Here is a 25,254-nt window from a genome sequence, read left to right on the forward strand (position 1 = left end):
CATAATTGGTCGCGGTTTGAAAATATCTTATTTCCTCAATGACGAAAAGAAAAGGATTGAATTATGATTTGATTTGTATTATGATTTGTATTATGATTTGTATTATGATTGTTATCATTTATTTATTATTGTTATCATTAACGTCATTGTTTTCATTATGATCATTATCATTATTTTGTACATTAATTTTCTGTTTGTATTATCACTGTACGTACTTTATTCTATGTAACGCAGGGCCCCTCTCTGTAAAGCAGTGTTAATCACTAAGCAGGGCTACCCTGGGTAAACATGACAGAATAAAAAATAAATTGAAGATAAAAATCTTGAAACCCACACGTGATACAAGGTTCAACATATGTATTCCCAGTGAATGTCCTGTATTTTTCTTTTTTTCTGAACATGATTTGAGTGACAGAAAACCTTTGCGTACGGACAAAACTGTACGTGCAGGATTGGACCATCTGATAGCTTTTTTGAACGGAAGGGGAGCATTCTTATTGGGGGCATACTAGCACGTTTAGAACTTCTATTATGCATCTATATAAAGCCACAAATATACTTCGCAGACGTCGGCGTGGCGTATCGGTTAGAGCGTTGAACTCGGAATCAATAGGTCCCGAGTTCGATATTCACCATGCCCAGACGTTGTGCCCTTGGGAAAAACGCTCCTCGGTCGGTGGAGTGACGCCCACCGAGCCTATTCGGCTAATCTGTCAAACTGTGTGCCAAAAAACACACTGCGGATTTGGTTGCCGATGTGCCAACATTTAGCACATTTGCCACTGAGAACCGTTAAATTTTTTATTTATTTTTTAGTTTATTTTTATACTTCGCAGCGCAGGTGGGATTTAGACATGATGTATCTACTGAGCTGCATCTTGTTACTTGCCGGAATCTGCTGCCTTTCAACACCTGTGCACCTAAATGAGAATCCGCATGGTGACGCTTTCCATGGGGTAACCCAACTAAACCAAACAGCAAAAGAAGACCACGGTGCCCTTCGGAGATCGCCCGTTTTGCGTCCGTCGCTGGCGAGCGTTCCTCAGAGTGATCTTGTACGTTTTCGTCAACCACGATCAAGAAGACCACGTGGAATCAAACCACTTCTGCTAGGAGCGTTAGCTTGGCATATGCTCCATAATTCAAGAGGTCATCCTCCGCCAAGTAAGTCATATTGTTTTTCTACTCCTTCCTTCCTTTCTCCCACCCTTCCCTTCTTCCTTCCTAGATCCTTCCTTCATTCCTTCCTTGATCCCTCCTTTCTCCCTTCTTTCTTTCTTTCTTTCTCCCTTTCTTTCTTTCTTTCTTTCTTTCTTTCTTTCTTTCTTTCTTTCTTTCTTTTTTTCTTTCTTTCTTTCTTTCTTTCTTTCTTTCTTTCTTTCTTTCTTTCTTTCTTTCTTTCTTTCTTTCTTTCTTTCTTTCTTTCTTTCTTTCTTTCTTTCTTTCTTTCTTTCTTTCTTTCTTTCTTTCTAGTCAACACAAAATATTTCAACCCTATTGAAAATGGAATGACATTGATTAATAACAACGAACAGAGCACAGCAATTTCTTTGTCAAAACTGAGTCTAACGCTTTTTCCTCCTCTAGAACCTGACACAACTCCTCCACAACTGACGCACTGTCCTGCAATCGGAGATGTCACGCTCCCTAGCGGCCAAACAAGGGTTTGCATCAGCATCGGCCAGCCGACATACAAGGACGACCGATCCAAGACAGTCAGGTATAACTACATATAATGATATTTACTGTACGCTTAGCACTCAGCATTTTGGGAAAGAGTATGGAAGTTAAACACACACGACTACCAGTAGACTAGCCCCCTGCTGTAGTGACTTGCACAAAGTTGCACGATGGTTCGTTGCTAAAGGAAAATTTCCACTGTAAGGGAGCGTATCAGGTTACCGGGACTCCCGCGCGGTCCCCGGGGGAGCTGTAACGTCTTCTAAAAGATCATGATAGTTAGACAAACGATATCTCGCACATGTCTCGCCAATTGGAAATGAAATTAGCCAATGTGTATACCTAAAATCCTGCCGTTTTACTAATGTTGCATCATTTTGTCTGAATATTTTCTGAAATAGGCCAAGTTTGCTGTTATAGAAAGGATGTTCGGTGTAAAAAATATCAAAATGGTGTAAATAAGTCGGTTCTAAACGTTACTGAAAATCCAAATCTTCTATATTCTGAACAATAACAATAATTCTAAACTTTCTGTTTTAGGATTTTTTTAATTTCTCATTCAAATTATTTCTACGACCGAAAATAGGTCAAAAAATACATTTTGTTACACTCAAACACCCGTAAATCAAAATTTCCGCCGTATCAAAAAAATCCCTAAAACAAAAGCCTGGGGATATTAGTTTTCTAAAATTTAAGACCTCGAGGAGTGAGTTTGAACGCACATTGCTCGAGTTTTTCATACCACTTTGGAACAATGTCATGCCTCACGGATAGGGGGAGGGGGTACTTGATGCCGGTGTTCAGGAATTATCGGTCCCCCGGGAAAATCGGTCCCCAATCCATGGTGGGCGTGGCCTAAAAAGTACGAAGGCCCACAGGGCCAAAGACATTGATATCATCCACAAACACTGTCTTTGAATTGAATATTTAATGCCAAATGTATGAATTGTAAGAAGGTGGAACGGACATTGTCCACAAACACAAATATGAACGTTTCATCAACAAAAAGTATCAGTTTTTGGCCATTGCAGAGACACATTTTCCCGGGGTAGCCAGGATTTCCGGTTCCCTCATAGGAAAGTCAACAACTCTCCTCCTAGTAGTGATGCATTTGGAAAAATACTGTATTCTTAAATTACTTAAACTTGAGTTGATGCTCTTACCACAAAAATATAAACGTTTCAGGGACGTCGGACAACAGTCTCAGCATTTGTCCATTGAGGGAATTCAGGGGAAGGGGACTCATTTTCCCGGGGTAGATCTAGCCGGGATTTTCGGTCCCCTCATAGAAAAGTCAACAACGCTTCTTCTGATGAAATTCTTTATCAACTTCAACGCGCTTATCGGAAGATTTAACACAACTATAAAGGTTTCAAAAGCAAAAAAATCTCAGGATTTGGCCATTGAGGGAATTTAGGGGAAGGGGACACATTTTCCCGGGGTAGATCTAGCCAGGATTTTCGGTCCCCTCATAGTAAAGTCAACAACGATGGACTTGGAAATTGTTTTTCAACTTAAGGGACGCTTCTCTGAAGAATTAGCACAACTATAAATTTAAACGTTTCAAAAGCAAAAAAAATCTCAGGATTTGGCCATTGAGGGATTTCAGGGGAAGGGGACACATTTTACCGGGGTAGATCTAGCCGGGATTTTCTGTCCCCTCATAGGAAAGTCAACAACGCTTCTTATGATGGACATGGAAATTGTTTTTCAACTTGAAGACGCTTCCCCGAAGACTAAACACAACTATAAACGTTTCAAAAGCAAAATGTCTTAGGATTTGGCCATTGAGGGGATTTCAAGGGAAGGGGACACATTTTCCCGGGGTACCCGGGATTTTCGGTCCCCTCATAGGAAAGTCAACAACGCTTCTCCTGATCCATTTGGAAACCTGTTTTTATACTTAAAGACGATTCTCTGAAGACTTAACACAACTATAAACGTTTCAAAAGCAAAAAAAGTCTCAGGATTTGGCCATTGAGGGGATTTTAAGGGGAGGGGAAACATTTTCCCGGGGTAGCCGGGATTTTCGGTCCCCGCATAGGAAAGTCAACAACGCTTCTTATGATACATTTGGAAACCTGTTTTTATACGCTTCTCTGAAGACGTAACACAAATACAAACGCTTTAAAAGCAATAAGTCTCAGGATTTGGCCATTGTGGGGATTTTAAGGGGAGGAGGATACATTTTGCCGGGGTAGAACTAGCCAGGATTTTCGGTCCCCTCATCAAAAAGTCAACAACGCTTCTTATTTTGAACTTGAAAATTGTTTGTCAACTTGAAGGCGCTTCTCTGTAGACTTAACACACCTATAAATGTTTCAAAAGCAAAAAGTCTCAGCATTTGACCATTGAGGGGATTTCAGGGGAAGGGGACACATTTTCCCGGGGTAGCCAGGATTTTCGGTCCCCTCATAGAAAAGTCAACAACGCTTCTTATGATGGACTTGGAAATTGTTTGTCAACTTGAAGACGCTTCTCTTTAGACTTAACACAACTAGAAAAGTTTTGAAAAGCAAAAAGTCTTAGGATTTGGCTATTGAGGGGATTTCAGGGTAAGGGGACACATTATCCCGGGTAGAACTAGTCGGGATTTTCTGTCCCCTCATAGGAAAGTCAACAACGCTTCTTATGATGGGCTTGGAAATTCTTTTTCAACTTGAAGACGCTTCCCTGAAGACTTAACACAACTATAAACGATTCAAAAGCAAGATGTCTCAATATTTGGCCATTAAGGGAATTTCAGGGGAAGGGGACACATTTTCCCGGGGTACCCGGGATTTTCGGTCCCCTCATAGGAAAGTCAAAAACGCTTCTCCTGATCCATTTGGAATCCTGTTTTTCAACTTGAAGACGCTTCTTTGCAGACTTAACACAAATCCAAACGTTTAAAAAGCAAAAAGTCTCAGGATTTGACCATTGTGGGGATTTTAAGGGGAGGGGATACATTTTCCCGGGGTAGAACTAGCCAGGATTTTCGGTCCCCTCATCAAAAAGTCAACAACGCTTCTTATTTTGGACTTGGAAATCGTTTGTCAACTTGAAGGCGCTTCTCTGTAGACTTAACACAGCTATAAACGTTTCAAAAGCAAAAAGTCTCAGCATTTGACCATTTAGGGGATTTCAGGGGAAGGAGACACATTTTCGCGGGGTAGATCTAGCCGTGATTTTCGGTCCCATCATAGAAAAGTCAACAACGCTTCTTATGATGGACTTGGAAATTGTTTGTCAACTTGAAGACGTTTCAAGGAAGACTTAACACAACTATAAAAGTTTTGAAAAGCAAAAGGTCTTAGGATTTGGCCATTGAGGGGATTTCAGGGTAAGGGGACACATTATCCCGGATAGAACTAGTCGGGATTTTCGGTCTCCTCATAGGAATGTAAAAAACGCTTCTTATGATGGGCTTAGAAATTGTTTTTCAACTTGAAGACGCTTCCCTGAAGACTTAACACAACTATAAACGATTCAAAAGCAAGATGTCTCAATATTTGGCCATTAAGGGGATTTCAGGGGAAGGGGACACATTTTCCCGGGGTACCCGGGATATTCGGTCCCCTCATAGGAAAGTCAACAACGCTTCTCCTGATCCATTTGGAATCCTGTTTTTATACTTAAAGACGCTTCTCTGGAGACTTAACATAACTATAAACATTTCATGGGCAAAAGTTTCAAGATTTGTCAATTAAGGGGGAGGGGGACACATTTTCCCGGGGTAGCCGGGATTTTCGGTCCCCTAATTTGAAAGTCAACAACGTCTCTTCTGATTCACTTGGAAACCTGTTTTTCAACTTGATGACGCTTCTCTGAAGACCTGACACAACTGTAAACGTTTCTAAAGCAAAAAGTTCATTGTTTTGTCAAGTCTTCAGGGAAGCGTCTTCAAGCATCTTCGCGATTTCCAATGAGGGGACCGAAAATCCAGGCTTAACCCCGGCCCGGGAAAATGTGTCCCCCTTACCTGAAATCCCCTTAATTGCCAAATGCTAAGACTTTTTTTAAACGTTTGTAGTTGCGTTAGGTTTTCAGAGAAGCGTCTACAAGTTGAAAAACAGGTTTTCAAGTCCATCATAAGAGACGTTGTTGACCTTTCCATTAGGGGACCGAAAATCCCGGCTTGACACCGGTCGGGGAAAATGTGTCCCCTTTACCCGAAATTCTCTCAATGGACAAATGCTGAGACTTTCTGCTTTCAAAACATTTATAGTTGTGTCATATATTCATTGAAGCGTCTTCCTGTTGAAAAACAGGTTTCGAAGTCCATCAGAAGAGACGTTGTTGACTTTCTCATTATTGGGCCGAAAATCCCGGCTTAACCCCGGCCCGGGAAAATGTGTCCCCTTTACCTGAAATCTCCTCCATGGACAAATGCTGAGAATTCTTGCTTTTGAAATGTTTATATTGTGTTAGGTCTTTAGGGAAGCGTCTTCAAGTTGAAAAACAAGCGTCCAGGTTTAACAGAAGACAAAATGTTGATTTTCTTATGAGGGGACCGAAAATCCCGGCTACCCTGGCCCGGGAAAATGTCTCCCCTTTACCTGAAATCCCCACAATGGTCAAATGCTGAGACTTTTTGCTTTTGAAACGTTTATAGTTGTGTTAGGTCTTCAGAGAAGCGTCTTCAAGTTGAAAAACAAGCGTCTAGATTCAAGATAAGACAAAATGGTGACTTTCCTATGAGGGGACCGAAAATCCCGGTTTTACCCCGGCCCGGCAAAATGTGTCCCCTTTACCTGAAATCCCCTCAATGGCCAAATACTGAGACTTTCATCTTTTGAAACGTTTATAGTTGTATTAGGTCTTCAGAGAAGCGTCTTCAAGTTGAAAAACAGGTTTCCAAGTTCGTCAGAAGAGACGTTGTTGACTTTCCTATGAGGGGACCGAAAATCCCGGTTTTACCCCGGCCCGGCAAAATGTGTCCCCTTTACCTGAAATCCCCTCAATGGCCAAATACTGAGACTTTCATCTTTTGAAACGTTTATAGTTGTATTAGGTCTTCAGAGAAGCGTCTTCAAGTTGAAAAACAGGTTTCCAAGTGCATCAGAAGAGACGTTGTTGACTTTCCTATGAGGGGACCGAAAATCCCGGTTTTACCCCGGCCCGGGAAAATGCTGAGACTTTTTGCTTTTGAAATGTATATAGTTGTGTTATGTCTTCAGAGAAGCGTCTTCAAGTTGAAAAACAAGTTATCAAGTGCATCAGAAGAGACGTTGTTGACTTTCAAATTAGGGGACCGAAAATCCTGGCTACCCTGGCCCGGGAAAATGTGTCCCCTTGAGAGGAAATAGCACAATGGCCAAAACCCTTTGAAAAGTTCATATCAATTTTCATAGAATCGTCTTTAAGTTGAAAATTAGGGTCCGAAGTAGACCAGAGGACGACTGTTTCAACTTTACTATGAGGGGACATTATTTGTCGACAATGTCGGCAGTGTAGAATTGTTATGTTACAGCCTATGTTGTTGAGGGTCTTCGTACTTTTAGGCCACGCCCACCAGTCTCAAATGTGGACCAATGGCAGGAGGGGGACCGATTTTCCCGGGGGGACCGATAATTCCTGAACACCGGCGTAAACAAGTCCTGCAACATTCAAAGTCATCAACAATGGCGCCAGTAGCTTGGCTACATGTTCCATGTCCACAACAAAATATCAGCAAAGATATACTGTCCAGAAAATAGTTTGTATTTGTGGTAAAGTGTTTTTTTCTTCTTGTGCAAGGGATCTAGGACAGAAAGGGCCTTTTGGCGCGAATTTACAGTGAAAACCTGCATATAACCGTGAGTGACCCCGAATAGAATGCACGTTCTATTCGATTGCGTCACTTCGAACGTAATAGAATGTTGTTTGAATTCTAAAAAAGTCTGGACATTTTGGGCCCATATTTGACCATCATGTTGTGTGGCCCAAGGCTGCCGAAACGGAGATGGGCGCCGCCTTATGCACCGCCTGGTGCGGGGAGGACTTTAACTTTAACTTAATTGCACGCGCATTTGTTTGTACATGTGAATATATATATATACATGTGTGTGTTTGTGTGCGTGTGTGTGTGTGTGTGTGTGCGTGTGTGTGTGTGTGTGTGTGTATGTGTGTGTGCGTTTCTGTGTGTTACCACGGTTGTTACTTGCCTTTTTGAATCAGTTAGATCTCTATTACTAGTAGGTTACCCCCATACACCCTTAGATACAGACATAGAAATAACCTAGGACAGACATAGAAATGAAGAACAAATCAGCTAGCTATCAAAGATTGAAATATGACACTTTTGGGTGATATTAAACCTGTTCTACCTGTTGAATAAAAAAGACCATCTGTCGCCGTCTTTTAGGCAATTTTGACTGGTTCACATAGCAATGCAGCACAGGTGTTGCTGCTAATACATATTAATGAGACGCAATCCCAAACGCAAAGTATTTACATATACATATGTACAAACACAGGGGATGACATCACTATGCGGTCCCAAACGTACAGAAGTGTAACACATACACAAATATCGATCAAAAAAACAATGCAACGATTATCATCTATTTCTTAAGGATGCGATCCCAAACGTGACTGAGTCTATACCCCCCCCTCATCACGGTTCATGACTGGAGGGGATTTCCTGAACCAGTCAGAATTGCCTTGAAGAAGGTGACAGATGGTCATCGAAACGTCGGTGGAATAAATCTCTTGGTTGTGTAAAAGAGTATTTTTTATTCAGTGACATACCAACCTGATGAAACTATTCACGGATGTTCTACCTGTTATCTGCACCTACAGGGTAATACAGAACGGTAACATGCCACCTGGTGGCTGCTTTCCCGAGGGTGATTACGTCATCTCCTACATTGCCCTGGACGATACTGGCAACAGGAACGATCAGTGTCAAGTTCGATTCAGTGTAAAAGGTACAGATTCTGACGTTTCCTTTCAATTTTTTATTTATTTATAGGTTTGGCTGTTCAAGACACACAGCCAGGGTTGCCCAACTAGTATATGGCTATATTACAAAGGGCTAGCCCTGCTGACAAAGACAAGATGTTACAATAGAATTTTTGACATGGACAGCATAACGAGCTATAACAATATTCTAAATGCATTTAAATATAAAAACTATCGTACATTAAAAAACTCTATAATGGTACCTAGAAAGAGAAGTCCTTTGCATTCTAAAACTATGTATCTAAAACCATACATGATCTTCACAAATAAGATATATTACCGGTATAACCCAGCAGCTCAATCATATGTCCTAGTTATGGAGTGAGCATTGCAATTTTGATTGATTGATTGATTGATTGACTGATCGACTGGTTGATTGATTGATTGACCGATCGATCGAATCATTGATTGATTGATTGACTAATTGATTGATTGATTGATTGATTGATTGATCGGTCAGTCGGTTGGTTGGTTGATTAACGATAAAAGCCAAATATGTTGTAAAAGCGCATGCCAGCAGCAGAGGTGACAATACTTACCTGCAATAGTTAGAAAAATGAATTATTTCGCCAAACCCTCAGGAATCCATTGCAGCTCGGGACCTCCAATAGTTGAGCACGGCTACAAGGAGACCTGCACACCAAGAACTCCTCTTGAAGACATCTTGGGTACCACCTGCACATACCACTGTCTGCGTGGGTTCGGAGTGGACAACTCGACATCACGGTCAATCGTCTGCACTCAAACTGGTGACCAACAAGCCGAATGGATGGGAAACGTAACTTGCAAAAGTTGGTGGAATACTTTTTATATTTATATTTCTGTATCTGTATCTATATAGCCGGTATAACCGCCATCAGGCGTAACACACCAGCTAAATGTTATACTAGGGCTACCCTATTTGATAGATGATAACCTTAAATTCGTTGTAAAATGCACAATGACATGTAGATACTAGTAATAGAAACACCAGCGGTTACGCATTTAGTTCTGTCTTTAGCCATGTTTCCGTAACTGTAAGAGCCATGATAGTTGTTTTTTTTCATGATGTTAGAGGTTAACCGGACGTTACATCATATGTTATCACCATAGACAGCCTCCGCCACCATATATGTCCACGCCGCTACCATGCATATTGACTTATCAAATATGGTGACATGTCATACAAAACAATGCAGAAACTGTTAGAAAAAAAATTATCCGAAGGCTGTTGCTGTCTACATATGAATGAAATACGCAAGGGTGGCCGTAAGCTTGCAAGCTTATATGTTAGCCACTCAGGTAACTACGATTACATGTACAGCATGAATGAAATCAACCAGATTAAACATTACATGATAAAAACATAAATTCCAAGAATGAAACTAAACATACGTTAAATATAGGACTCTGAAGATTAACACAAAAGTTAACAGCTAATAACACAACATGTTGATCCAGAGATGAGCTGTCCAGACGTTGAGAGCCCTCCCCACGGCCGGTACAGCTGTACTGACGGGACGCGGTACCAGAGCGTTTGTAGACTGGACTGTGACGTAGGCTTCGCTCCGTCCACACAGAGGCACAGCATGGTCTGCCAGGCCGACCGGCAGTGGTCTACAGAGGCAGCTCTGTGTACTGGTACGTCACTGAAAGTTGTGTAAACAACCTTTCTTTTACATCGTTTTGAGTACATATCTAAATGCAACAATCCCCACAATGCGAACATATGTAAATATCTAAACGATTGTTTCACATTAAAAAACGTAAAAACGATCTACGACATGGAAAATTATCTGTATCATAATGACTTTGACCAACGTGCGGCAATATCTAAGATAAGAATTAGCGCGCACCCATTAGAAATAGAGAAAGGGAGATACAAAAAGCTACCGGTCCAGGACAGAACATGTAAACAGTGTGCAACGAAAGCAGTGGAAAATGAAATACATTTTATATGCGAATGTCCCGAATTTGAAACCGAAAGAAACAGATTATTCACGAAAGTATCCGAAATCTCGAAAAACTTTTCTAAATTAAGAAATACACAAAAACTCATATTCCTTTTAAAATCTTCCAACCCACTCATCATTGAAAGTGTGGGACTTTTTATTTTCCACTGCTTTCAGAGAAGAAATCAAACCCCTCATTAGTACCGTAGATATAGAAACTTACTGTAGAATAGCAATATAGAATGATTTTGTATTCATGTATACCTTTGTTTTACCTTACATTTGTATTTCGACATTGTTGTCAACATGCAATTAGCCTACGGGCATGAATTTGCAATAAACTATTACTATTATTAAAAAATACCGAAACTAATGATTGAACCAACTCGATTATAACACAATATCGAAAACGTATGCTAGCCCTTATTGTATTGCATTAGTAATTAGAATGTTAAATTTTATTCTATACTTCTACTTTGTGTTATTTTTAAGAATTATTGTCATACTTTAAATGTGTACTATGTACAATTGTCGTGCAATTCTACATTGCATAAAGGTAACTGGCTCCGCTTTACGTAGAATGAAAGCTACCAATTACGCGTTACGACTAATGTACTGATTACGTCAATAACTTTGACTTAGGAAAGCTGCCTACGGATTGCGGGGACTAAAATGGCTTGATTATGCCTTGATTATGCCCTACGAAAAAGGTCATACAGGTCATCTTTCAAAACAGTATACTAAGGGAAAATATCTGTAAAAGTTTCCTACAAGCAATAAACTTTCTGTGAACTTAGAGCAGCTTACTTCATTTCAAAAGTAGATACCGTTTTTAAAACAGAAATATTGTTGTATTTGAAGAACTGTAACATGAGACCAACATGGAACTGTAGGGCGAGACCCATGGTGAGTCCCCGGATGTAGTAGCACACTGACCAGTATGTAACCAAGGAGGTGTTACTGTTAGTGTTCAGTCAGGGTTCACAATTACTGTTGTTGACTTTGTCGTGTCAAACAAACTAGAATACTAGGTTGGTAGTGATCCGTACCAAAAGAGGTAGTAAACGAGACTATATACATGTAACATATGCATAGTTTTTTACTTGTGCTGTGTTCTTGTCAGATGTTGAACCGCCAAAGTTCGTCAACTGTCCAGATGACGTCATTGCGAATGCTGAGAGAAATGAGGATCACGTGACGGCCACGTGGCCACCTCTACAAGCACGGGATAATTCAGGAGAAGAACCAATCATCATGCAGGTTGACGGGCCGCCAAACGGATCCGTGTTGACCACAGATGGAAGGAAGTACCGAGTTCTATACACAGCAATGGACAATCAGGACAACCAAAACAATTGTTCTTTCAACGTCATACCTCAAGGTACATTATACTCTAAAATGGGGAATTTTTGCGGATATCTAATTTTGCGATAGGGAGTAAATGGAGTATTTGCGGTTGAAACTGCCAGCAGGGTTTCACTGTAAAACGAGAAGTGTCTGCAGAGGTTTTAAGTTTGCAGTTCACGAACATAAAAACACTGTGAACATTTCCCCCTTTGCAGTAATAACATTTACACAACACCTCTAAGTTTTATAAACAACTATCTATCAATGAAAACGTGCATCTATAATATTGAAGAAGATGTTAAAAAGTCATGATATTGTAAACCGTCTTTGTAATTGGAAGATGAAGTATCTAAGACATGTATGTGTTGTTTGTTCCTTGAATCCCACAGTTATAACTTGTGAACCTGTCTACGTCAGTCAGCCCAAGTTGTCGGTCAGCTGCACGAATGGGTTCAACTTTGGTTCCACGTGTCAGTTCGACTGTGAGCCGGGCTACCCATTGGTCGGGATGACAAATACGTCATGTGAACTGACAGGTGACAACGGATCACGTGGACAGTGGATTCCTGATCCAATGGAGGAAAGCCCAACATGTAAAGGTGGGGATACTCTCGTTTGAAAACCTAAATGCTGATATTTCTTTTCTTTTCATTTGCTAATGTACATCAAGGCATTGCTTGCATAACAAGAGTTCGGAGACCTGAAATCTCCATGAAATATATATTATGCAAATTAGGCCAACATTTGCATAGTCTATATTCAACTATGTTCACTGTCACATGACTTCCAAATACCACAAGTATGATATTTCAGTTATCTACCAATATGGAATTACAGTATTTTCTCATTAATTATGCAAATTAGGTATTCATTTGCATAACTTTTTATCTATCAATGTCCCTTTATTTCTCAGTTACAACATATGTTGAATTTTAACTGTCGTACCATTGAAAGGATAGGGTTACATCTAGAAGAAAAAAATTCTTAATGTCAAAAAAGGAGACTATGACTTAATGAGTCATATTCTTCTTTTAGCAGTATGACATAAAAACAAAGGTCATACATTTTAAACGGTCTTTCTTTGACTATGATGTAGACTCTAACAGACTTCGCGGGTATCGGCAAATTATTCGGCAAATTTTTACCATTCCATGGCCAGCCACGCATGAGGTCTAACTATTATGCATGGCTTCAAGTGCAGCCTGCCCCTACGGGGCGAACCCCCAACCTATACAACAACTCCAACAGAACTGCAAACTTGGCACAACATACACTGACGATGATCTACGTGAGGCGAACCAGACTGCCCGTCAGTGGATACAGAAGTCGAGCGACAAAATATGATGATGAATTATTATGCAACATGTCTCAGTAGTTGGCTTTTGGTGAAAGTATACATGTGCTTTCATGGTTTGTTGCAGTGATGAAATGTCCGCCACTACGCCTTCCGAAGAACGGCGCGATCTCGTGCAGCGGGTGGGCCCTGGGTGAGACGTGCCAGCTGCAGTGTGAGGACCGGTACGACATCCCCTACAACATGCCCAGTAACGGTCTGTGGGTCTGTTCAACCACGAACGGCGTCTGGGCATCAGACGACCGGGTCTTAGACTGCACACGTGAGTGAAACCTACCCGTCGTGTATGTTTTCTCTAGAAAATCATCTCAAGTATAGTGCTGATAAAAAATGTTGTCTTTTATTTCACTGATATGGTTGTCTGAAAGGTCATGTTAGTACTTCTGTGGCGTCGTGTGGCGTAATGGATAGAACATTCGACTGTCAAACAAGGGAACCCGAGTTCGAACCCGGGCTGCCCCCAGACATGTCTGGACATGCGCCCCGACGTTTTGCCCTTGGGAAAGGCACTTAACATGACTTTCCTCACTTCACTCAGATGTAAATGAGCACCTAGCTCATCTAGGGTTAGGGTTAGGGACGTCCCTCGGATAGGACGTTAAATGGAGGTCCCGTGTTTGGGGAGAGCCACACCCGGCGCACGTAAAAGAACCCACCACACCTTTCGAAAAAGAGTAGGGGCATGCCCCGGTGTGAGTGGCTCAAAACCTACAGTCCTATGACCACATGGGTTCGCCCTTAGTATAATAGCCTCCGGCTAGTTGGGCAACCCTGGCATGTACATGCTGAACCAATGAATAAAATAGTAAATGAAATAAATAAAATGTCGCTTTTCCCCCCTTTTTCCCTTCATATTTCTGTTATAAGCAGATTTTCTTTGGCATTTGTATTTATATTTTCTACTCTATCAGATTCATTCCACTATTTAAGTCAAATCTATGCTCAAATCGGGATTAAACTGCATGTAGTCAGAAGAAAGAATGATTTATTGTGTAGTTTTATTTCAAAATTTAACCCATATTTAGCGTGCGTAGTCCAGTGGTTAGCGATCTTGCCTCTGGAACTAGAAGCCCCGGGTTCGATCCCGGCTGTGTCGCTCACCCGACAGTCACGCTACCGGAAAGGGTCGCAGTCCTTAGGACGGGACGTTAAGCCGTGGTCCACTGTTCATTGTGCTTGTCGAAAAGAGCTAGGGGAATTCCCCAGGTACAATGAACCTGTAAATACTGTATATAGCGTCTGTCCTCTTTGTCACGACCAGTGGAAGATTAGCTCATCTGTTCATTGAGTTTATTTGAGCTAAACTGGTAACGAGATCACTTTTCTTTCCATATTGTGCCTTCTTATTTACCGCAGGCCGTAGAAACCCTCGGCGGCTGAGACTACCAGGAGAGGTGTACTACTACAGCGGCAGCTGCGGAGACCTGGACACACTCCGGGAGATCCGGCAGAACTTCATCCAGGCGCTAAACACTTCCAGCTACTCAGAACTATGCTTCAAGTTTTCCGAGTGCACGGCAACCAACGTCAATGTCACCTGTGGTCCTGCCACTCGTAGGTCGGTATGAAAGTTTTTTTAATACATCTTTATTCTAATGTGCATAGTATAATAAACATATGTATCAACCAGAGCTATTTTGTGCATTTTCAAAGTACAATGATTTACAAGTAATGGTACATGTGTAAAGATAACTAAATTAAATGCATGTCTTAACATTACTATTCATATCAAACAATAACATTCTTGGCAATTAGCATATAAATAACATTGTGAACAAATACTAGTTCCTATAGATTTCTAGGATGCATAATTTTCCTCGCATTTGTCCTGAACTTGAAAGCATCTAAGAATAGGGGTTTATCTGTATTTCTGATTTTCGAATCCTCAACTATTTATTAACCAATATCTTATTGGTAAAGAGCATCAGTAAATGATTAATGACAACGACGTTTTCTTTCCTTAGGGCCAGGGACGTCCACGCCGCTACAAAACACCGCGTCCGAGTCGGATTCTATTTACAGATCACGCCAACGGACGTGTCACTCACCCAGCAGGACATGTACAAACTGGACGAGGCATTGGAACTGATGGCAGCGGCAGTTGAAGACGATATGACCGAGGGACGGTTCAGCTTGGCTCCCGTAAAGGACATGGAGCTGAGGTTGGACGTGAACTCCGTGTACTTTGAATATCCAGAGATGGAGTGTCCGTATGGTACCGTACCCCGCTACAACACACAGTCATGCGGTAAGTCCTTCGTTATCAGTATGGCATAGATATACATGAGGGTAAGAGAATCAAATGAAGCGAACATTTGCACACTGATTATTCTGATTAGTGAGTTTTTGTGGCATCGTGTGGCGCAATCGCCCAGAACCTGAAGGTCCCGGGTTCAAAACCCCGATATGCCCCGATGGCACTTTACACGACTGTCCTCACTCCTTCCAGGTGTGAATGGGTAACTGACTTCGGTTGGGGAAGGTCGTATTGAGGTCACCTGCTGGCGCCGAATGGCAGCCGCCCAGACCCTCCACAAAGTGCAAGTGTGTAGCAAATATGTATCTGTTCTGCATTATATGATTGTAAACCCTGCAGCAATTCAGCACTAGCTGCCACTGCATGGGTAATTTCTGACCAATAAACCATTATTATCATTATTATTATATTATCATTATAAATGTGTGAAGTCTCGTTCCTCTTCGTTTTTTGAGAATCAATGTACAGAAACCTTACATAAACGTACCGTTTAACAATGACCCTGATGACCTGTCTGAATTCGGCTGGCTTCGTTATCTACACCCTAGTAGCTGTGTAAGAACCCCCCCCCCCCAGAAAAGTTAAAGGCTATGGACCCTCTCTGGCTGACTGGACCTTCTCTGGCTAACATATACGATTTTCGCGCCCGGTGTGGATCTGCTTGGAGATTTAAAAAAAACGACTATGTGAAATGTTAGCCTCCTTCGATAACAAGTACTGTCTACGCGGTAAATTTATTGAACACCACTAGTACGCGTTTATCGTATGAGACTTGAGTTTCAGTTGACATTTGAAACATTTTGATTAAAAAATGTAATTTCCGCCACTACAGCCAGTTGTTCTACCGGGACGTTCTATGACGGGTCGGCGGGCGGCTGTACGGAGTGCCCCCGTGGACGGTACCAGGATCAGGACGGGCAGGTGGAGTGTAAAACCTGCCCAGCTGGCACATCAACTGTACAGACTGCTGCAACCTCGGCACTCGACTGTAAAGGTTGGTTTAACATTTTATTGTAATCCTCATGTCAAGTTTGACCTGTGGGTGTGGGGTCGTGTGGCGTAACGGCAGGGTGTTCGGCCCAGAACCATGAGGTCCCGAGTTCGAATCCCCATGACGCCACCGATGTTGTGCCCATGGGAAAGGCCCTTTAATTTACACGACTTTCCTCAGGTGTATAAAAGAATGGGTATGTTGTTATCTGTACGTGGTACTGTTAATTTAAGTTATAAAAACTTGAGTGCAGTGCCACGTCGTCCTTGTCTGTCAAAAACCGAAGTAAAAAAAATAAAAAATTGACCTGTCTTGCAATTTTCCGCAAGATGAGTTGACCGAAATCATATTTCAGGTTCCTATGCTATTAGCGTTTGCACAGTACGCGTCCTAATCTGTATAGACTGGCAGAAAGTATAAGTAGCAGTAACAATCGGTGTAGAGCTAGAACTGAATCACGTATAGAATATAAATTTGAATAGGAGCGCAAGCTAGAATTAGACACTTTGCCGGAATCCAATATGTTGAGGTAATTGCAGATCATTAAAATAACAACAAAAGCTCACAGATTCCTGCTTTAAAAGTTCGTACTGAAGGGGCGGTCTGTAGTTCCACCGGGAGACTATTCCACATTGAGGCGGCCCTTTACATAAATGTTTTCTTTGCGGTAACAAGTCATATTTGTTCAAAATAACCGATACAGTAGCTTAGCAACGTTATGGTGTGTTGGACATAAACCAAAGTTTTTGCTGATTATCTTCGATTCAAAAGAAAGCTAATGATGGGAAAACAATTGACAGAAAGCCAGCGTGCTTGGAACATGAAAAGGGGGCGAGCAATATGGGTACTACTTGCAGTCACGAACTGAAAGGTAAAGGTCTTGTAGATTGCTGACTTCTGAAGAGGTAGGAGATCAGTGGACACGACGTGCACTATTAGGGCACATGTGAAGACTTGTAACAAGTTGTATTGTTCAGTGTTTGCTTTCCTTAACAGGCTATTGTCCACCAGGGAAGTACTCCGCAACAGGACTCGAGCCCTGCTCCGCTTGTAAGATCAACACTTACCAACCAGAAGCGGGCAGCACCTTCTGCCATCGCTGTTTGAACACGACCGTCACAAAGTACGCGGGGGCAACGTCGTCGATGGAATGTGTCGGTACGTCAGATTTCCAATTATAATTGTATTATTTGGTAGGCCGAATACTCTCTCTTCGCAGCCAGGGGCTGAATTGCGTGGAGCGTGCATTCGGCGGGGCTAGATCGCAACGGTCTGCAGCGACTGCCATTCGGCGCGCAGGTGACCTCAATACGACAATTGCCCAATGTGCGGTCATGGGACTGTTGGTTTTGAATCACTCACACCGAGAAGGACTCCTACTCTTTTCGGCCCCTTATATTGTCATAAAAAGAGCTACCTACCACTGAAAAAATCTCGACCATAGCATTCAGCAAATGAAATATCAGAACTGGAAGTTCCGCTGCGGTATCGCAGAAAGCCGCTAGAAGGCCCATCATCGAACTTGACCTACCTTTTCCAAACAACTATCCACCTACAAGATATCATTAAAATCTATCCACAGCTTCTTGGGTTATGCTAAACACAAACACACACTCAGGAAACAGTCAGGCTGACGGCACCGAATACATTAGCCTCATTGGCAAAGGTAATCAATTTCTGTAAATGGAATACAATCGTTGTGACCGAAGTTTGTTTCGGTCGTCCTCTTGGAATTTCATTGTTTCAGATAACAAAAATCACGTGTCCTTTTTTATTAATTTTATTTCATTTTATTCGCATATGTTTACAGAGTATTGTGCGGGAAGCATTTGCTTATCTAAAGCCTTCTACTCAAAACATATATACAAAAAGAAACATAATGACATACTGTACATAAATGAAAAATGAATAAAAGGAAAATAGCAATAGACAATACAAGTTGGTATCTATCATTTCCTTTTTCGTTTGCAGTTTCTGCAAGCCTGCAGCCCATACTTGCTGACGACTGTAGCAACTGTGACACTGATCCTCATCATGTGGAGAAAACCCATGTGAAGGATACAGACGGATGTGATGTGGACATGTGTCAAAATAACGGCACTTGTGTCCAAGGAAGGGTCTGCCAATGCGCGGAAGGATTTAGCGGGGATTTCTGTGAAGCAGAACGAGGTAAGAAGGTCTCATTCCTGTATTACTCCGAGTGGGTACTAAAGGAGTCCGTGCACCAAAAAATGAACGGATGTTTATATCGGTGGGAAATTCCCTTTTAACCAGTCCGACTGATCTCAAGCGTCAAACTGATGAAAGCTTGTTTGTAACTGAAGAAATTTGTAAAGTTTGACAGCCGCGCGCGAGGTCGGACGTCCACAGCCGGACATTGGCGGTAATTCGGTCGATCGCGTTCAGCTGGAAAGTGCCTATTTAGGGGGTGTAGCTAAGTGCCGTTTGTAATTGCCATAAACTGGTAGTTGGCATTTTTTTCATATGATCTAGGGTAGATGAGCTAAACAGAGAATAAATGACATTGGTGCATTTCTTATAGCTTCATTACGAACGCGCCCATGTAAAACGCGTTTTATAACATATAAGTCTATAGGGCGAAAAAGCTCATGGATGAGACAAGAAATGACACCATTCTCTGCCATTTGTTTTACCAAACATCTGTACTTGTGTTTTTATATTTTCAAATTAAGTGTTGCTAGCAAAAAATATTTGCGTAGTCACCGCAACTTTGTAATCCACTCCTTGCCGCAGTGGTCAAATGTTTAAGCCTAACTTAACGTTAGTTTCCATTTTCTTTATTTTCAATCAAACCATTGCTTGGTCGAGTATGTCTAAATTTAGTGTTGATGTAGAAAAATAGTCTGGAAACAAACTTAGTGGCCATCTATACGGACATATAAGGGATCCTCATTATGCTTAATCCTGTAGTTGAATTGTTGTTGTTTTTGTTTGTTTGTTTATTTTGTTGTCTACAGTTGATGGAGACTGGTGTCCGTGGCAGGACTGGGACGTTTGCAGTGTAACTTGTGGCTCTGGGATACAAACGCGCCGACGTCGCTGTGCATGCCCGCCCCCTGACGACTCCGGGAAGAACTGCAGTGGTGCCAAGATGGAGGTCCGTCCTTGTAGGAGTGATGATTGTCCAGGTAAACCAACGGGAGTTTTCATGTAAGCACATCAGTTGAGCAAAATTTAAAAAGTGACAACTTTGCAAAACGAGTGATGCCTCGTTCGTGTTATTAATAATAAAATTTGTAACTTGCGGCCTTGACCATTCTCTGATTAGCCTGCATAGCACTGAAGAGTCCGCTTGGGGGAGATGTGACCTGTACCCGAGGCGCCACAGCTGGCCTGACCACCTGCAGCCTGAAGTGCCGCCCTGGTCACGTGTTTGTGCAGGAACCTCTGCTGAACTACGAGTGCGGGAAGAAGACTGGTTACATGTGGCCGCATCAGAACGCAATGAATCCAGACGGAAGGCTACCAGCTTGTGGGCGTAAGTAACATAATATTATTATCTCCATGAAAACAGACTTTTTCATGGGGATATTGTTTTGCGTGCGTTTGCGTGTGTGCATGTTTGTGTCACCGTATGCTTAAAGTCAGCATAACTGAAGAACGTGTAGATGGATTGTAATGGTATTTGTATGTGGGTAGTTGTTGAGAGGAGAAAGATCAAGGTCGATTTTGGGCGCCTGGTATGTGTCACTGGAATTGCAATGGCGTATTTGCAATAATCTTCTAAGGAGAATAACTGAAGAAAGGAACAACAGATTTTCATGTTATTTGATATGCAGGTAGGTTGGACAGAGATGTACAAACTGAAGTGCAAATTATGCAAATTGGGACTGAATTTGCGTAAGACTAAGTAATGAGGAATATCTACACCTCTATTCTAGGCATGTGGTTCGAGGTCACACCTGTCAGATCTGTTAGTCTCAAATCTAGGACAAGAATTCCCCAGGTCCCAACAGCTGGTAATGGGGAAAATCTATACCTCCATAATAAAACACATCATATATGAAACCAAATTTATGGAGATTTTGGGTCTTCAGACTCTTGTTGATTTTTTTTTAATTGATAAAACGCATAAGAAAAGAAACAGATCATTACGTGAAGTGTGTGATTACAAATTAAATACCTCAATACGTCAAACCTCTAATTTACATATCCCTCTATTCAGAACTACTTTAGCCCAAATGAGTGTAAAATTCAAATGCATCAATGTCTGGAATAGCCTCCCCTCCCCCCTTAAGAACTTTACTTCTGTGATAACCTTTAAATGTCATCTTCGAGACTATCTTCTTTCAAATCCGAACCTCGTTAGTGATAATTTCTTTCGTTCAATCTGTATTACATTATCAGTATTTGATTTTTCATTATTGATATTAGTTGCTCGTTATGTTTATTTCATCATTTGTTATTACCTTTGTTCGATATTCATATTATCATTGTGTAAATTTGTTAAGTTAAAAGGAGGAGGGCATCTATAAGCCTTGCAGGCTTCATCTCCCTCCTGCACGTTTTTATTGTACCTCTAATTATTTCATTATTACCTTCTGTTTTTTTATGTGCGAATAAATAAAACAAACAAAACAAAACAAACAAACAAAATACGAAGTAACACTGGTGCCATTGAGTCTCATAGATGAAATAGCATGTTATTTCTAAAAGTGGCGTCAAACATTTAGACAATTCCTTCATGTTGATTTGATGCCTTGTGATCATTGTTATAGTTATGGACCTACAATTAATGGTAAATTCTGAACAAAATATTTTGTTTCCGTTCTTTTTCTAAAATGTTCTTCTATAATGACGTCGTTCTTGTCTTTAACTCTCCAACATGGCTGACTCTCAATTACGTCGTTGCCACATGGCTGCAACCAACTCGATGTAAAAAGACACACATACCAGAAGAACTATAAGCAGTTATCCGGCATTGGTGATGATAGGCATTGCATAAATGCGAAGTCACTAACAATGGAGTGAATGGCAACCGGTGTGGCATTTTGGGATTCTGTGCAATTAACAGAAGTAAGTGCCGCTTAACTGCACAGCCCATTTGTCAGCGTATTTGATGCAATTATCCGAATGGTGCAAGAAAGCGAAGTTGCCAGCTAGAACGCACCACACACGTACAAGAGAGGCATTCTGAAACATCGCATGCAAATGCGAAGTCACTAACAATGAAGTTGATGAGAACCGGTTTGGGATTCCGTGCATCTAACAGAAGTGTGCGTATATCCGTTGTGCAACTATGTGGCTTCTACTCTATTGCATTTTTCTCCCTTTTTTCCTCCATCCAGGTGTCACCCTCCCTCGTCGGATTTCACTTCACTACGAGTTCCAGTATCCTGACCTGCCGTGTGAAGCAGCATTGGTGGAGACTTTTCCAGGTGACACCCTCCCGTGTGTGGCTGAAGGACGGTGTACAAGTGACGTAACGGTGACGTGTGATGACGGCAGCCTCGAGGGGACCAATCCTACCTCAGTGATGATGTCTGTCACTGCGGAAGTGCCTGACGCGCCGGACCAAAACACCATACGGCAATTTGACGACATCGATGATGGAGAGCTTGACACCAGACGTACGAAATGCTATTTTATTTGTATCTATAATATACACTGGGGGTGTCCCTGTGGTGTAGTGGTCTGCGCTTCTGTTACTTACCACATCTGGTTCTGATTACTTGGAACCAGGAGGCCCAAGTTCGTGCCCGGGTTATTATAAAAATGGTACATACAGTAGAATCCAGCTATTTGCATTACTGTTAAAAGCATACTTCGGGGATATGCATAAAATTCTGAAAACCCAAACCATTTCCCATTCACTCCATTATAAATAAGATGGCATAATTGCATTAGGCATTTTCGCATACTCCTGCTATTTGCATAAAATAATGCCAATGGCAACAGGAAAAACCGGTTGAACATGTCAAAGTCACTAACTCTTGTGGATTGTATGCAAATGTCATTCAAATGTAAATCCAGTATGGGAAGTTTCTATGGTAAGACAACACCATAGGTACATTTATTGTCCTTTGTTTTTGGAAATGCTGTTGCCAGTCTCCATTGTCATTTGCTGTGATAGGATACAGAAGAATGGAATTGCCAATTTTTTGCTAAGTTTGCCATCCTTTGCATTCAACATGTGTAAATAAACTGATGATATGCTTATGAATTCAATATGTTACATTTTGTATAACCTGGGAGTGAGTGAATTTGACACAAAGTGTGTGTGTTTCCTTCAAGTGCCATCCTAGTAATCACAACACCCCCCCCCCCCTCAGTGCTGCTCATTTTGTCCCCTAGGGTTAATGGACTACTCCTTATTATTGCACAAAATACACTGACAAATCAGTTATGCAAATAAGCGGATTCTACTGTACTTAGAATCCCCCTACTAGCCCCCTGCTGCAGTGATTGCACCACAGTGTGGCCCAGGGCTATGAAACGGGGATGGGCACCGTCCTATACACCTTATGGTGTGGGAGGATTTTAACTTGAACTAATAATCTGCACCATCATTGTTCAATTAAAATGGTAAGTAAGATAAATGTTATTTTGAGAAGCAAGCTGATTAATCGTTGTGACAACAAACACTTCTCAGATATTACATAATATGGCTTATTTCTCAAAATAATTTTTCCTCGCGACACGGTGTCAGGTTTTGAATTTGCTGTGTTTATGATGTATGGAATGCATTTTTATCTCTAAAGTATCTATACTAATTTCATACCGAGGTTGGAGTCTATCATCAATCAATAAGAATCACCTAGCTTATAAGCTCTAAGTAAGTAGTAGTATACTTCAGCAATGCGCTTTCTTTTCTTAACCTTTGTTGAAACGCGGCATGTAGTAAGAAATTGCTTGGTTATTTTTGTAATATAATCACACCATGCAACCAAGAACATTGTGTAGGATGTCCTTGCTGAACAAACCACGCATTTATTGTGGCATCGTGTGGCGCAATCGGTAGAGTGTTACGCCCAGAACCGAGAGGTCCCGGGTTCGAAACCCCGATATGCCCCGATGTTGTGCCCTATGGAAAGGCACTTAACACTCAGCTGTGACCTTCGGTTGGGGAAGGTCGTATTGAGGTCACCTGTTGGCGCCGAGTGGCCAAGACCCTTGCGACAGTTCCACAAAGTGCAAGTGTGGAGCAATTATGTATCTATTCTGTATTATATGATTGTAAACCCTGCAGCAATTCAGCAGTGGCTGCCATTGCATGGGTAATTTCTGACCAATAAACCACGATTAAACCATTCAAAAGGATTACAACAAAATATATCTTTATCATTTAACAGTGGCTGCGGCTTTGGAGAGTTTCAAGCCGGTGTTGCGTGACGTTGAAGAGGTTCTCTCAATTGTTACAAGTGACATGTACGCTATCAACGTCAACGGGACCATGTACAACGCCGAGGCGGACACAGGGCAACCTACAACGGTGGTCGACTGTCCTATAGGCACTGTAAGACTGGTGGTTCTTTGTGGTAAGCCATTTGACTTGTCACAAGACTTATTATTTTCTCTCCGTCGAGGCCTTTACAGCTGGCAGAGCTATATTTTGTAGAGATATATGATATGGTCTTTAGGTAGGCAGCTTAAAACTTGGCTAGAAAGTAAACTTAATCCGTCAGTCCGGATGCTATTCGTGTTAACCTTCACGGAAGAAACATGATTTTGCTCCGTTTCTTCTTTTCTTCTCCAAATGTGTAAGTTCAATGACCTGGACCAGACGACTGTCACCATGGTTACTAGTAAATTAGCAGACACCCTGTGGTGTTCGATTACATTATGTAGCAAGTGGTAGGACAGAGCTGGAGGGGCTGGTCACCATATAGAATGTGTTGGAGTAAGAACAAACTGATCAGTACTTTGTTAGCCAGGCTAGTCCATGTGAAGATAAAAAGTATGTATTTGCTTGCTTGCAAATTTTACCATTAAGTTTCTTGTTGATTCTTTAGACTAGGTTTACACACGCGTTTTCTGAGTCAACTCCAAGTCACGGAGTCGACTACAAGTTGACTCAAAAATCATGTGTAAACCGGGCCTTATTCTTGTAGTCTTAACCACGTATTCATTTTATTTCTTTGCAGCGGCGTGTCCACCCGGTACGTTGTACAACAGCGGCATCTGTCAGGAATGCCCCCTAGGGTCGTACCAGGAACTGCAGGGCCAGACCCAGTGTCGTTATTGCCCTGTTAGTAAAACTACTCTTGGGCTTGGAGCTACCAACCTAGCTGACTGCGTCGAATAAGCGGTTGCTACTGCGCATGTGCAGTGTCAAAGGTGAAGGCGCCCGGCTTGAAAACAGTGCTCGCACCGACATTGTCTCGATTTGCATAACAACGCCCAGACGGGTTTTGTTTACGTCTCAGAGGCCTTTACCTTTGACACTGCACATGTCTAGTCGCAACCGTGAACTAGCTTATTGTTAGATATATGGCTAATAGTCCGCTTGGCAAGCAAGTTTTATCTTATCTGACGACGTGACTTAACTTTAGAAAAATCATGGCAAAGCACTGGCAACTTACTATACTGTCACACAGTTTATATGTTTGCTTGTGTCTTTTTAATAAGAGTTTTTCACCTAAACCAGCATAGGTCGATTTTTAACCACGAACTATGAGTTGATATGCAAATAAGGTGAAGACAATGCTGATCGACAAAGCAATGGATGTTGAAGCGTTTACAAAAAACATATCCAGTTAATTTGCTTGAGTAGCTGCTTTTGGCGTATCTTATTACCTGGATGTATAAC

The 25,254-nt window shown here is 41.6% G+C and overlaps 1 protein-coding gene across 1 annotated transcript; it reads left to right on the forward strand.

Annotated features, from left to right (window-relative positions):
- Window positions 1–1,593: 1,593 nt before the first annotated feature.
- On the forward strand, window positions 1,594–24,750 carry LOC136444299 (sushi, von Willebrand factor type A, EGF and pentraxin domain-containing protein 1-like). Its single transcript, XM_066441812.1, has 17 exons — window positions 1,594–1,720; window positions 8,443–8,570; window positions 9,186–9,395; window positions 10,045–10,224; window positions 11,659–11,916; window positions 12,272–12,481; window positions 13,304–13,498; window positions 14,593–14,794; window positions 15,201–15,484; window positions 16,326–16,487; window positions 17,481–17,642; window positions 18,456–18,653; window positions 19,463–19,633; window positions 19,774–19,983; window positions 21,794–22,075; window positions 23,798–23,983; window positions 24,590–24,750. Exons 2-17 carry the CDS (start codon window positions 8,462–8,464, stop codon window positions 24,748–24,750), a joined length of 3,180 nt encoding a protein of 1,059 aa, XP_066297909.1. The 5' UTR covers window positions 1,594–1,720; window positions 8,443–8,461.
- Window positions 24,751–25,254: the final 504 nt, after the last annotated feature.

The sequence above is a fragment of the Branchiostoma lanceolatum genome, chromosome 11, assembly GCF_035083965.1.
Source record: "Branchiostoma lanceolatum isolate klBraLanc5 chromosome 11, klBraLanc5.hap2, whole genome shotgun sequence".
Taxonomy (NCBI): Eukaryota; Metazoa; Chordata; class Leptocardii; order Amphioxiformes; family Branchiostomatidae; genus Branchiostoma; species Branchiostoma lanceolatum.

Excerpts from the sequence above, each read along its gene's own strand:
- LOC136444299 (XM_066441812.1), top strand. The coding sequence starts at position 8,462 with ATGCCACCTGGTGGCTGCTTTCCCGAGGGTGATTACGTCATCTCCTAC. Across the intron at positions 14,795-15,200 it reads TGTGGTCCTGCCACTCGTAG|GGCCAGGGACGTCCACGCCG; the intron begins GTCGGTATGAAA and ends TTCTTTCCTTAG. Across the intron at positions 16,488-17,480 it reads CTCGGCACTCGACTGTAAAG|GCTATTGTCCACCAGGGAAG; the intron begins GTTGGTTTAACA and ends TTTCCTTAACAG.